Source organism: Peromyscus eremicus, chromosome 15 (genome assembly GCF_949786415.1).
Source record: "Peromyscus eremicus chromosome 15, PerEre_H2_v1, whole genome shotgun sequence".
In the NCBI taxonomy this organism is placed as follows: Eukaryota; Metazoa; Chordata; class Mammalia; order Rodentia; family Cricetidae; genus Peromyscus; species Peromyscus eremicus.
The window spans coordinates 64,502,637-64,515,380 of record NC_081431.1 but is presented as its reverse complement, the minus strand read 5'-3'; the positions used below and the strand labels follow the sequence as shown (position 1 = coordinate 64,515,380).

Sequence of the window (12,744 nt, the reverse complement as noted above, 5' to 3'; positions counted from 1 at the left end):
TTGTGTGTTTCTCGTGTTTACTCATCCGCCCGTCGGTGGTGTGGCTTCCAGCTGGCTCTTGAGTTTGGCCTTTGGTTCTGTTCAAGGCTGCCGCGGTGGCTCTGCCGGAGGAGGAGCTGAAGAGGTCGGGCTGCCCAGAGGAGCGGAGACAGAGCTCGGTCTCAGACTTCCCACCTCCTGCAGGCCGGGAGCTCATCCTGAGGGCCACCGTGCCGCGGCCTGCGCCCTACTCCAAAGCCCTCCCACAGCGCATGTACAGCGTGCTCACCAAGGAGGACTTCAGACTTGCAGGTGCCTTTTCCTCAGACACCTCCTTCTTCTAGTGGGGAGGAGGAGAGGCAGCTCCTGCCATGGACACCTGAGGGCCACCAAGAGGACCTCGTCCAGCCAGCAGCAGGAGTCACACCAGCATTGAGGGCCATCTCCAGCACCAAGCTTGAGCCAGAGGGACAGATTTGAGGTGTCAAAGACTTTGCCTGGGGGAGATGGCCTGTGTGGAGGAAACCACACACCGTGGGCCTCACCTTGGGGGACAGAGTTTGTTCACTGTCCTGCGACAGTCATCTGCGTAAACACTTAGTGGTTGTCCCTTTAGTATCACGTTTGCAAAATAGAGTATCTGTGACCTCAGGTTCCGATAGTGCGGAGGTAGCGTTTAGTCCCAGGATCTGTTCTTAAACTGCCATGTGACAGTCTCTATCCAGTCACCTGGTGGTCAGCTTATGCTATGTGGTGAACACTGGAATATTCTAGTAGAAAAACTAGAATTACAGTTTTGTTTTCCACGTGACTGTAGCCAAATGTATTCCTTCTGATCAATCTATACCTGAAATGTGGCTGCAAATTAGCTCTGCGTGTGTGTGCGCGCGCGCGCGCATCTGTCTGTCTGTCTGTCTGTCTGTCTGTATCTCTGTCCTCCGTTGCACCCCTGCCTTCGCACTTTACTTCTCTGTGTTGCTGGCTGGGGACGGTATCTAATGGCGTCATATGAGCACATGCTATCACACAGCCTGGAACGTAGATCTCCGTGCAGTTAGTGAGCCTTGCTGTCTGTGCCGACGTGAGTGGGTGGAACGTGAAGACTGCTTGGCTCTTGGAGCTGTGAGCGAGCGATTGGGGCTGTAGCGGTCGGCACAGGGTGAAGTGTGTCACTGCAGGACCTCTGTTTGGTGATTGTAAATTATTCTGGGACCTAAAATTCCCACTGGAATCCAAAGTAAAAAATGGTTATGCTGAAGTGTAAATTCTGCCTGTGTGATTTTTAAAAATTGATAGAACTGCACAAACCTTGTGTTATTTTTGTAAAAAACAAAACAAAACAAAAACTATTTACATTTATCTGTATAGCATTCACAGACATATCTATGTTGAATAGGCGCCTGTGTGAGGGGGCCAGGTGCTGACCCCTAGGCTTCACAGCACTTTTCTCTGAGGTGCTGGACTTTGCTTCTTAGAAACCCATAGATACTGGTTGAGGCCTGAGTGTCAGGCCAAGCAGAAGATGGTTCCCGAAGCACAGTGATGCCTGCTTTCCTGGGTGTAGATGGAACTCTGCGGTGAGGGGTTGGTCTAAAGTGGAATTGTTTATCTAATAAAAGGACTGCTGTCTATGTCGTGCTGTGTTTCTCTCTCCCAGGGCATTCCTGCCGCTTCACTCAGTTCCCACTGCTTCAGCTCTTCTGGGTTACAAGGCACTGTCTCAGAATGTTCTTTATGTCTTTTGAAGTGTGGTTATCTGTTCATTTGGGACATTAGAAAATACCTACTGGGGGGGGGAGTAGGAGGAGGGATGAGAGGGGGATCTGTGGTTGGTATGTAAAATGAATAAAAAAAGAAACTACCTACTGTATCAGCACTGCACTAAGGATTGAGATGCAGGCAAATGCTGCGGTGTGCACAAAGCTTCAGTGGGGAGACTGAGCTAAGGTCACCCAAGCACAGTCAGTCCAGTGATGAGTTCATGGCACGTGAGGCACAGTCCGCTCTGAGGTGTGGTTAGAGATCTTCATGTATCACATGAGCTCAGCAGAGACCACACAGTGATGATCGTGGGTGTAAAGTTGAGGAGGCTTCAAAGGCTTGGGATCGAGACCTCCTGAGAAACAATACCTGAGGCTGTGATCTCAGAACAGCACTGGCTGCCCTTGTGGAGGGTCCAGTCTTGGGTCCCAGCACCCATGTGGTGGCTCACAACCACCCCTAATGCCGTTCCAGGGATCTGACACTCTTTCGACCTCTGTGGGCATCAGACACGCATGTGCACATATATGCAGGCCCTCACACACAGGAAATGAAAACGTGTTAAACAGGTAATGTTTCAAAGTGTCCTGTAGGGTAGTTAGTTATCAGCAAAGACAAGTTGTAAAACTAGGAAGGGCTGGAGCTCAGATGTGGAGTGCTTGTCTACCAAGCACGAGGTGCAGATTCTGTTCCCAGCACCAGAAAAGAAGAAAAGGCAAAGTGACCCAGTGGCACAGTCCAGGAGTAGGAATGACAGATGGGGGAGCCAACCAAGCACCCAGGGTCTGTATTTGCAGCTGCCCAGATGCTCAGCTCCACCACCCCAACAACCCATCATCTGTACCCGCGCTGGGCTTTAAGCAGCATGGGGCTCCTCTATGGCAGTAGAGGTCTCAGTCCATCCTGACAGGAGGGGTGTGGCTCCAGTTCACACAGCTGACAGGGAAGGGAGGGAGTGAACAAGAATGTCCACTCACAGGCTGTCTCTTCCTCTCCATTCCTTGGGCCCCTGGTCTGTGGAACGGTGTCACACACACACACACACACACACACCCCCACACACCATTCACATTCTTGTCCTATTGGCCCTTCTGTAAAATCCCCCTAGACACCCAGTGTCGTCACTTCTCAGTCCACTCATGTAGAATTTACCGCTCCATCCTCTTCCCCAAGCATCCTGAGCCCCGCTGTGGGACAGGGCATGGGTGACCATGCTGTGATCTGTCCTTCAGTAGCTGACTCTGAACAACTTCTGCTTATGGCAAGAGACAGGTGTCTTCTTCCAGCTACAACAGGGACTCAAAGAACGCGTGATTGGATGTTGAACAGAACTCCAGGTTCCCTCGCCCCTGGGCAGTTTCAGTAAGCAAAGACTTGCAAGGACTATTGACTGACCTTTCTGGACTCTGATTTTGTCCCAGAACAGGTTTTACTTCTTCCAGTTATGTAAGAAGGAACTGTATTTAAAAAAAAAAAAAAAAAAGATTTATGTGTATGAATGCTCTGTCTGCTGTTGGGGGATATTATTTTAAGTGTGTTACTTTTGTTTATGTTGTCCCAGTGGCACTGACCTCTTTACGCAGAGCCCAGGGATTCAATTCTGTCTCCCCTTAAAAGAGACAGGGTCTTGCTATGTTGCCAAGGCTAGCCCAGTACTCTTGGGCTCCACAGACCCTCCAGCCTTAGCCTTTGAGGACCGGGGACAACAGGTAAGCCTTCACACCCACGTATTTCACCTTTCTTTACTCCCGTTACTCCAGGGGAGGACCGTAAACTGCCTTTTGTCCCATCCCCTCAAATCCTTGTGATTCACACAAGAGAAAGTCCTGGGCCGAGCCAGGGCAGGGCCAGCTCTATTCAGTTGCAGGCACTGGACGAAGCGTGTTACATCTGTGGCAAATGATCACCTGTCATTTGGCTAACAAAACTGGTCAGAGGCAGAAGGCTGCCCAGTGAATCTGGCTGACGCCCCAACGTGGGGTGGGTGCTTGGTGTCCACAGCGGCATCTCTCCAACAGGATCTACACAAAGACAGGCCCTTAGGCTGTCTAGATCTCAAAGCTGTGACTGCTTAGTGCAGACCAGTGCACCTGGGAGATACCACCTAGCTAGAATATTAACCACCCCAGGGTGACCTGGTATGAGTCTGGAGGGTAGGAGAACCTGCTCAGCCCACAGGCTGCAAAGCTAAGTGTTGCCAGCAGAGGCCGCTCTGGGGGACATCACTTGTCCAATACACGTCAACACCAGCATAAGCCACAGGAAAGACATCTCATCTCTTTCTTTTTCTCTTCATATGAGATCCTGAAGCTGCCAGATGAGAGCATAAGCTTTAAAGCACTCAAGATACAGGCATATGCCAGGATTTCTTAGGACTTGAACATCACAAAAAAACGATCCTAACCAGGCAGTGGTGGCACATGCCTTTAATCCCAGCACTTGGGAGGCAGAGGAAAGCAGATCTCTGAGTTTAAGGCCAGTCTGGTCTGCAGAGCAAGTTCCAGGACAGGCTCCAAAACTACACAGAGAAACCTTGTCTTGAAAAAGAATTATCCTAAGAATTGACATAGAATTATATGCAACCAAGAAGTTTCTGCACCACAAAGCAAGCACTTAGCAGAGTAAAGAGGGCCTATAGAGCCTATGTCTGGTTTTTGTTGTGCTGGAGATGAAATCCAGGGCCTCGGACATGCTGGGCAAGCACTGTACCACTCAGCTAGTCCCCAGAAAAGAGGTGATGGATTAGAAATCATTGACTGTTCTTGCAGAGGAAGATTGAAGTCTACAACAGAAAATTTAAATCCCTCCTCATATCACCAAGAAAAAGTGAACCATTCATGAGCCAGGCATGAGGAGATGCCACCTCACACACAAAGGAGACACGAACCGAGCACACAGGCAAGTCAGATGACACTCCAGTGTGACAGTTTTCCATGGCCGGCTGAAGTGTAGTTGGTGCAACTCGTGAAATGATTTTGTATTACTGAAGATGTCAAACAAGCATGCACACATCCTAGAGACTGGGCTGTGATTCTAAAGCCAGGGTCCCAGGCCAGCAGTCAGTATCACCTGGGTGCTTACGAGCAAGGGGAGATGGCTCCGTTGATAGTTTCTGCTGCATGAAGACAACCCAATAAAAAGCTAGGTGTGGCGGTCATGCTGGTGAGACTGACCAGCAGATGCTCACCCTAGCTCCAGGTTCAATGAGAAAGCCTGTCGCTAAAGGTGAGCGGGAGAAATGGCTTTTGGTTTTGTTTGGGTTTTTTGTTTGTTTGTTTTTCTGAGACAGGGTTTCTCTGTGTAACAGCCCTGGCTGTCCTGGAAATCGCTCTGTAGACCAGGCTGTCCTCGAACTCACAGAGATCTGCCTGCCTCTGTCTCCTGAGTGCTAGGATTAAAGGTGTGTGCCACCACGAGTCTATTCTCAGCACTCAAGAGGCAGAGGCAGGCAGACCTCTGAATTCAAGGCTAGCCTGGTCTATATAGTGAATTCCAAGCCAACAAGGGTAAGACCCTGTATCAGGGAAAGAAAAAGGTGGAGAGTGATTGAAGAAGACACCCAGCATGGACTTCTGGTCTCCACACCTGTGTGCACACACCCACACTAACAAGTACAAACACTCACAGAGGCAAAAAAAAAAAAAAAAAAAAAGATACCAATTCCTCAGTCACCCAGCACTCCTGAGCAGGAAGCTCTGGACTAGGGCCCTATGTCTGGGTAAGCCCTCTGGAATATAGGCTAGTCTGGGAGCCTCTTTGTTACAGACCTTTCTGTGGGGGCACCAGGACAGTTCCAACACACTACATGACGTGCACAGTCAGAAAACCCTGACATCCTTGGACTGTAGCAAAAGTAATATCTACAAAACAACAAAAAATAAAATCAACATGATATTAAAAGCCTAGCCCTGGGCTGGAGAGAGGGCTCAGCAGTTAAGAGCACTGAATGCTCATGGAGGACCGGGTTTTGAGTCCCAGCACCCACATGGGTCTGTAACTGACGCCCTGTTCTGGCCTCCAAGGGCACTGCATGCACAGTGCACGGACATACACGCAGAACACCCACACACATAAATAATAACAAAGCAGAGCGCTGAGAGGAAAACAGCCCGTCAGTGGTGTCATGCCGCTAGGGGCCGTCCATCTACGGGGACCCTCAACATGAAGTTGCTTAGCAACATTGAAGGAGAAAATTCCTCCAGTCAATTTATTTGAGCAAAATTGAATCAAACTGCACATCTGGAAATTCCCTGCACCAGAGCACTGTGGGAACTCCAACCAGCAACAGGTTCACAGCCAGTAGAGAAACTGGTGAAGCCAATATGGCTCACACCTGCATAATCCTCACACTCAGGAGGCCACAGCAGGGGGTGGGCTGAAGGCCAGTCTGCACTATCTAGCAAGACCCTGTTTCAAAAAGAAAACAAAACAAAGCCCAGAAACAATAACAACAAAAAGCAGCGTTGAAACTCAGAACAAAACTAGTGAGATGAGGAATTCAAGTCCAGCACCCATCTGTGCAGAGATGGACCCTCTCCACGGCCCCCGACCCAACTGCTCAGCTCTGCACACCCGTGGCACACTCCTCCAGGCAAGGGGCTGCATTTATGCCCTCTGTCACCGTATTCCTGACTCTGGCATCCTCAGAACACCGTGAGGTGACTGTCTCAAGTGACTCAGACCACAGCTCAATATTTCAGTCAGGACACGGTCCACATTTCACATGAAGGTGGTGAACAGTTTTCCTTACACGGTTACAGGGAGTAGCCTGTCCCACTCATTAGGCGGTGAGGAAAGCCTTTGCTGAGAACCACATTTATGCCATGATGAGTTCAACTTAAAAAACGGCTCCTGTGCTGCTTCAAACATGAACAACCTTAAAACCTCAGGCTGCTGAGAGATTTCCCCAAATTGTGAGACGCTCACTTTGGTTGGCATCCGTTCACATTCACCTAATTTATGCATGAGTCCCTGGCTAAGTCAGTCAGTGGGCTTTGGGTACAGCTTAGTGGTAGAGCATCCACTTAGCATGTCTGAGGCATTGGGTTGACCGCCCGCGCCTCCCTCTCCCGCAGGGCATTCCAGGGATTCACAGGGATTATACTGACAGCTGAGAATGCAGCCCACTACAAAAACCATAAACTTAAAACATAAGTGTTTTTGCAATTTTTTTCTTTGATAACTCAACTGTGAGTCCTCAAGTGTGAACTTTGTAGATGACAATACTTATCCCAATGCTCAAAAGCTGGATACACTTGCTTTACACCCAATACCCTCAGGACACACCAAAATCCAAGGTTCTGCCTTCTGCATGTACTTACGATGGGTCTGGCCCGTCAGTCCCGTGAAGGCTCCTCAGAGGAGTCCTCCACACTTCTAGAGGTGTCCAGGGTCTGTCCCCAGGGCCAGACTGTTCACTTGCTGATCAAATGCCATTCCTAAGCACGTTTTCCTCACTGCCCACTTCACAGTGCTGACTCAAAGGACACTCACCTCAGTCCTAAATAAAGCCTGCTGCCCACCAAGACACGGCAGCGTAACCAAGAAGCCGCTCCAGACACCGGTGAGGCTCACCCAAGGCTCTCCTCTCCCACTGCAGTGGCTGCCCTAATTCCAGGTGCAGACTGGGACCCCTTCCTCCACCGGTGAAACTGCCTCAGAAACACGCCAGTTAACAGACAGCAGCAGCCAGTGAAGGTCTGTCTGGGCGTGCCATTCGAAGACACGATGGGTCCAAGTGCAGCGTTTTATTTGCAGAGAGGAGCTTGCTAAGCTGATTCCAATTTCCTGAGCTCAAGTGTTCTCAGTCAAACAGCTTTGCCTCAAAATTTCTGTAAGTCAAGTGGAGGTTCAGACGCTTTTTAATTTTTAGTGTGTGTGTGTGTGTTAAAGACAGGATTTCCCTGTGTAGCTCTGGCTGTCCTGGAACTCGCTCTGTAGACCAGGCTGGCCTCTAACTCAGAGATCAGCCTGCTTCTGCCTCCTTAGTGCTGGAATCAAAGGCGTGTGCCACCACTGCCTGGCTTGCGCTTTTTAACTTTTATTGTTTTGTTTGGGTTTTTTTTTGTTTTGTTTTGGTTTGTTTTTTTGTTATTTTTGTTTTGTTTTTTGTTTTTTTGAGACAAAGTCGCATATACCCGAGGCTGGCTTTGAACTCTATATGTGCCTAAAGATGACCTTGAACTTCTGATCCCCCTGCCTCTACTTCTGCTAATGAGGCTGTAGCTGTGTTCTACCTGTTTTATGCAGTGCTGAGGATCAGACTCGGGCTTCATGCTTGCCAGAGAAGCTGCTTACAGACTCAGCTGCATCCTCAGCCAGTGTCTGGGATTCAGGAAGAGTAAACCGTGGGGTTCCAGACAGCCTGGACACAGGTCGGTTTCTGCCTGGCAGGGCAAGTCACTGAAAGTCCCTCAAGGCCTACTCACAGCATAGGGTGGCCTCTTCCCGCCCTTCCGTGTTCTCTGGCACCATGAGACAGGCTGGGTGAAGTGGCGGGCAGTAGGCTCGCAGCTCCCTGGCTGCGGCTCACGGCTGCGGAGTTCTGTCTAGTAGTCTTCCCTTCTGAACCTGGGAGGTTCATCTTTTATCTGACTCCCATCAGACACCAAGGCCTCTCTACAGATCAGGCCTGTTCCTGCTGCTCCCTATTCAAATTATGTGTGAGCCAGACATCTACAGCTTTTGTCCAGACCAAGATGGCACCTTAAACTCAGTTTAAAAACCCAGATCCAAAGAACACTTACCCATGCCCCCAGATAGGCGGGAAAACTGGGCCTCGCCTGGCAGGGTCCACACCTGTGACCGGATGCTCGTGGTTTGCCTCAGTCCTGCTTCAGAACCTGGTGATAATGTCGAAACTGTGAAGGGGGGAAAACCTGGAGCAGCTAACCTGGGTAGAGCTGCAGCAAACCAAAATCGATCTGTGAACCCAAGAGCCGGCAGAGCGGATCCCGATCCTTCTAACCAACGTGCTCAGAGAACACTGGCGGAAAACAGTTCAATAGGCCACAGCCTGGCCGACCAGCCAGCTGGAGATGGCTCAACTGGGGTTTCACAGCTTAATTAGCCACAGGCTCTTCTCCAACCAGCCATGGCTCAGCTACTGAGAATAAGCTGCAGTGGTTTGGACATTCAGTTAAAACCCGTGGCTTCCTCCACTAACAGGAACGCGTGCTTATGTAGGACTCAGCTGCAAATAATCAAGGAAAGACGTTCTCTTCCAGGACTGTGGTCTTTGTACAAGAGGAAAGAGGATGTGACGGGAGAGCATTTGTGCATGCATGCGTGCGTGCGTGTGCTTTTACGTGTGTTTCTGCATGTGTAAGGGTCCATGGGGGTGGGAGTTTATGCACATATGCATGTGAGGGCCCAAAGTTGGTGTTTGGAATCCCCCTGGACTGCTCTTCCACCTTATTCGAGGCAGGGTCTCTCAGTGTCAGAGCTGGAAGATACGTGTACTTTTGTTAGCCAGCTCACTCTAGGGCTCTCCTGTCTGTCTCTTCTGGGGCTGAGCTAGAGGTAGGATGCCATGCCCACTGGGCATTTGATGTGGGCGGCTTCTGCACTCTGGTCCTCACACATGCACCACCGCCGAGCCCTCTCCCCAGCATTCCCTCTCTCTCTCCTCCTTTATGGAGACAATGTCTCGTGTACCTCAGGCTGGCCTCAAACATTTCGAGTTCGATCTGACCCCTGTGTCTCACTTCTCATGTGGTCACATCAGCACAGAACTGTTTCCCATGTGCCTTTGAAAAATATTCCCTGGTGCATGCAAAAGCATAAGCCACCAGAACATGTATGGGACGGCGACATGAAAAGCTGGTATTTTGAAGGCATTTTGAAGGACTGCACAGGTGTCTCCAAAGCTGAAGTGTAAGAGGCCCCAAGGGAATATGTGGCATCTAGGAGTGACTTACCCAAGCCCATCACTTCCTAGCTTTGGTACCATGGTAGGTCTTTCTTTAGCTTGGTTTGTAGGGAAATCCAAACCTATACTGAGATCTTTGCTCAACTGCTGCAAGCCGCAGGAAAACGTAATGGAATCCAGCTGCTATTACAAAAGCTGCTACTTGGAAAAGTAAAGGACTTTCCCAAAGGTCAAGCCATGGTTTAAGAAGTCTTGGTGATATTTTAGCTTTTGTATATATATTAGCTGGTTCCTAAAATGATTTTCTTGTGTGCTTCCAAGAACTCCTAACAGTGTATTTATCTAAAATACCTATTAAGCATCCAAGGCCAAATGATCTCCTGAACTAAGGTAACACGCTTATGGAAACACCACCTGTCTCCTAGGTCAGGTGGATAGCTTTATTTCTTGTGCAATTGAAGCTGAGACCCTCCTTTCTTATACAGCCTTACTAACATTACAGACTCCTAACTTTTTTTTTTTTTGGTTTTTCGAGACAGGGTTTCTCTGTGTAGCTTTGCGCCTTTCCTGGGACTCACTTGGTAGCCCAGGCTGGCCTCGAACTCACAGAGATCCGCCTGGCTCTGCCTCCCCAGTGCTGGGATTAAAGGCGTGCGCCACCACCGCCCGGCCCCTAATTTCTTACCTAACCACTTCTAGGAATGTAGATTGAGCACATAAATTTTCTTTTTGATATACTAACTGATATTAGCTCTCAGTTGACCTCCTCCTTTAACCACTCCCTTTTTGGGTTGTAAAAGAAAGCCTGATGGTCACTGCCAGAGGAAAACTCTTACCTGCCTTTATGACCCTGTAGGAATTCAAGCCTGGTGACCTTGCTGGAGAGGGAGGATTGCTACTGCTTGGGTTTATAACTGAATACCTCAGAGACTTGGGGAGAACTAAGAGGTATACGGAGACTTAGAGGAGGAGTGGAGAGAGGCCTTGAGGATGAGACGGAGAAGAGAAGAGAATGGAAGAACTAGAAGGGTAAGAACTGGAGAGGAACGAACTGAGACGGGGAAGAACTGGATTGAAGGGCTAGAAGAGAGGACTAGAGGAAGGAGATGGAAGATGAGGAAGAGCCAGATGGGGAAGAACAAGATGAGGAAGAAGGAGATGGGAGAGGAGCTAAGATGGGAAAGAACTGGATGGATGAGAACCTAGATGGGGCGGAACTAAGATGAGAGAATTAAGATAGAACCCAGAGGGGACAGCAGATAAATGTAGAGAGAAATCAGGCAAGAAAGGAACTAGGCATGAGAGCAGAATAGAAGCTGTGTAGAGAGAGAACTGTGTAGAGAGAGAAGAGTTTCGTGTATGTAGATTCATTTCTTTTCATCAAAGATTAAATTATCAGCTGGTTGTAGATTCTTCCCAGACCCTGGGAGGGGACTGTCGAGGGGCTGGACCCCATAGTCCCCATACTCAACAGACATTAGCGACTGCCGTACGTACTTTCAATCACAAATGTTTACAGCTTTGGTCCCTAGAGTCACTGCAGGTGTGCCCGCTAAAGGGATTGGTGGAATTTTGGCCACTTCTTTCTTGTGATCCTGGTTGATGAGGTGAGTGTTTGGCTCTGCCACATGATTACCATGGTTACTATGGTTACCGTGTTACTAGGATTACCATGATGCTGTGTCTCAGAAAAAGGGGCCAAGTGAGCATGATCTAGAAACTACAACGTGATGGGCCGAGAATACTTCTGTTTCAAAGCTGATTACTTCAGGTTTTTTGTTTGACAGGAAGCTGACTAACCTGGTTACTGTACAGAGATTGGTGTTGTGAAGTTCTGCAATCTAACACTGAAATGCGGTTATATGTAACTGCAGAAAGGCTGTAAAATATACTAGTCATACGTGCATAATTATATCTATTCACCTACCGACTTAGCTACCCATCTCTCTTTTTGAGACAGGGGCTCACTATATATCCCTGGCCATCCTGGAACTCACTCTGTAGACCAGGCTGGCCTTGAACTCACTGAGATGCAGCTGCCTCTGCCCCTTGAGTGCCTGGCCCACAACGATTTGTTCTCTCCTTCCCCACCCACCACTGTTTGTGTGTTCATAGGTGCACGGGTGTCATGGCTGTGAGTACAGGTAGGTCGGAGGACAATCAAGGGTCCTCTTCACCTTCCACCGTGTTTAGGACAGGGTCTCTACTGTTTACGCCTGGGGACACCAAGCTGGCTTGCAAGCTTCTCCTGTCTTTACCTCCCTATTGCTGAAGGAGAGCTGGGATTATAGGTGTGCACTACCTCATTAAGCTTTACATGGGTTCTGGGGACCCGAACTCGGGTCCTTACATCCATTTCCCCAGCCCCACAGTGCTATTTTTGTGTTCTAATGGCCGGTTTCCAGGAAGCATCCTTACTGACTCCTGGAAAGACATTAGTCAGTGAGGAGGGACTCTTGAAGGCAGAGAAGCAGATGGTTAGAACCTGGAATACGAGCGGAGACAGTGGCGTTTCTAGCTGTGATAAGAACATGGCACGGCTGGGTGCAGCCCCCTCCCAGCAGAGAGCAGCTGAAAACCGGAGGAGACAGCAGAACGGTACCCCAGTGAGAAGCTTGAGTTTTCCAGTCCGTGAGAATAAAAGGTGGAGAGTGAGAGGCTGGTAAAAACTGCCCCAGACCACGAGCTGCTGTTTGCTGGCTGATTTCCATGGAACACCCTTTCCATTTTACTCAGCACTGGCTTCCTCCACATGTGATCTCAAGTGCTTCACATCTTTATTTCCGAAGCGTCCACCTTTATTTCCGAAGCGTCCGTATTTTAGATGTTTCACTGAAGGGCCAGAAGAAGAGGTCTGATTTATTAGGGGGATGTGTGGGCAGGAAGCTTTCCCATATGGGTGCCTATTCATTTGTCAAAAGAAGATCTCTGAGAACGCCCCTTGGCTGTCACTAACTCTGAGCAGAAGCCTTTTTTTTGGGGGGGGGGAAGGAGAGGGTGTTCATGGTCTCACTGTGTGGACCAGGCTGGCCTTGAACTCATGTAGATCTGCCTGCCTCTGCCTCTGCCTCCAGAGCACTGGTGTAAGTGTGTGAATTCCTTCCTGCCACAGGAGGGTTACAAAGAGAGGCTTC

The 12,744-nt window shown here is 49.3% G+C and overlaps 1 protein-coding gene across 1 annotated transcript in view; it reads left to right on the top strand.

The window, feature by feature from the left end:
- Rab3gap1 (RAB3 GTPase activating protein catalytic subunit 1) overlaps positions 1 to 859 on the top strand; it is a 35,141-nt gene extending 34,282 nt beyond the window's left edge. The window contains exon 18 of the mRNA XM_059280200.1: positions 87 to 859. Coding sequence (XP_059136183.1) covers positions 87 to 323 — 237 coding nt within the window. The 3' untranslated portion in view covers positions 324 to 859. The remainder of the gene's footprint in view (positions 1 to 86) is intronic.
- Positions 860 to 12,744: the final 11,885 nt, after the last annotated feature.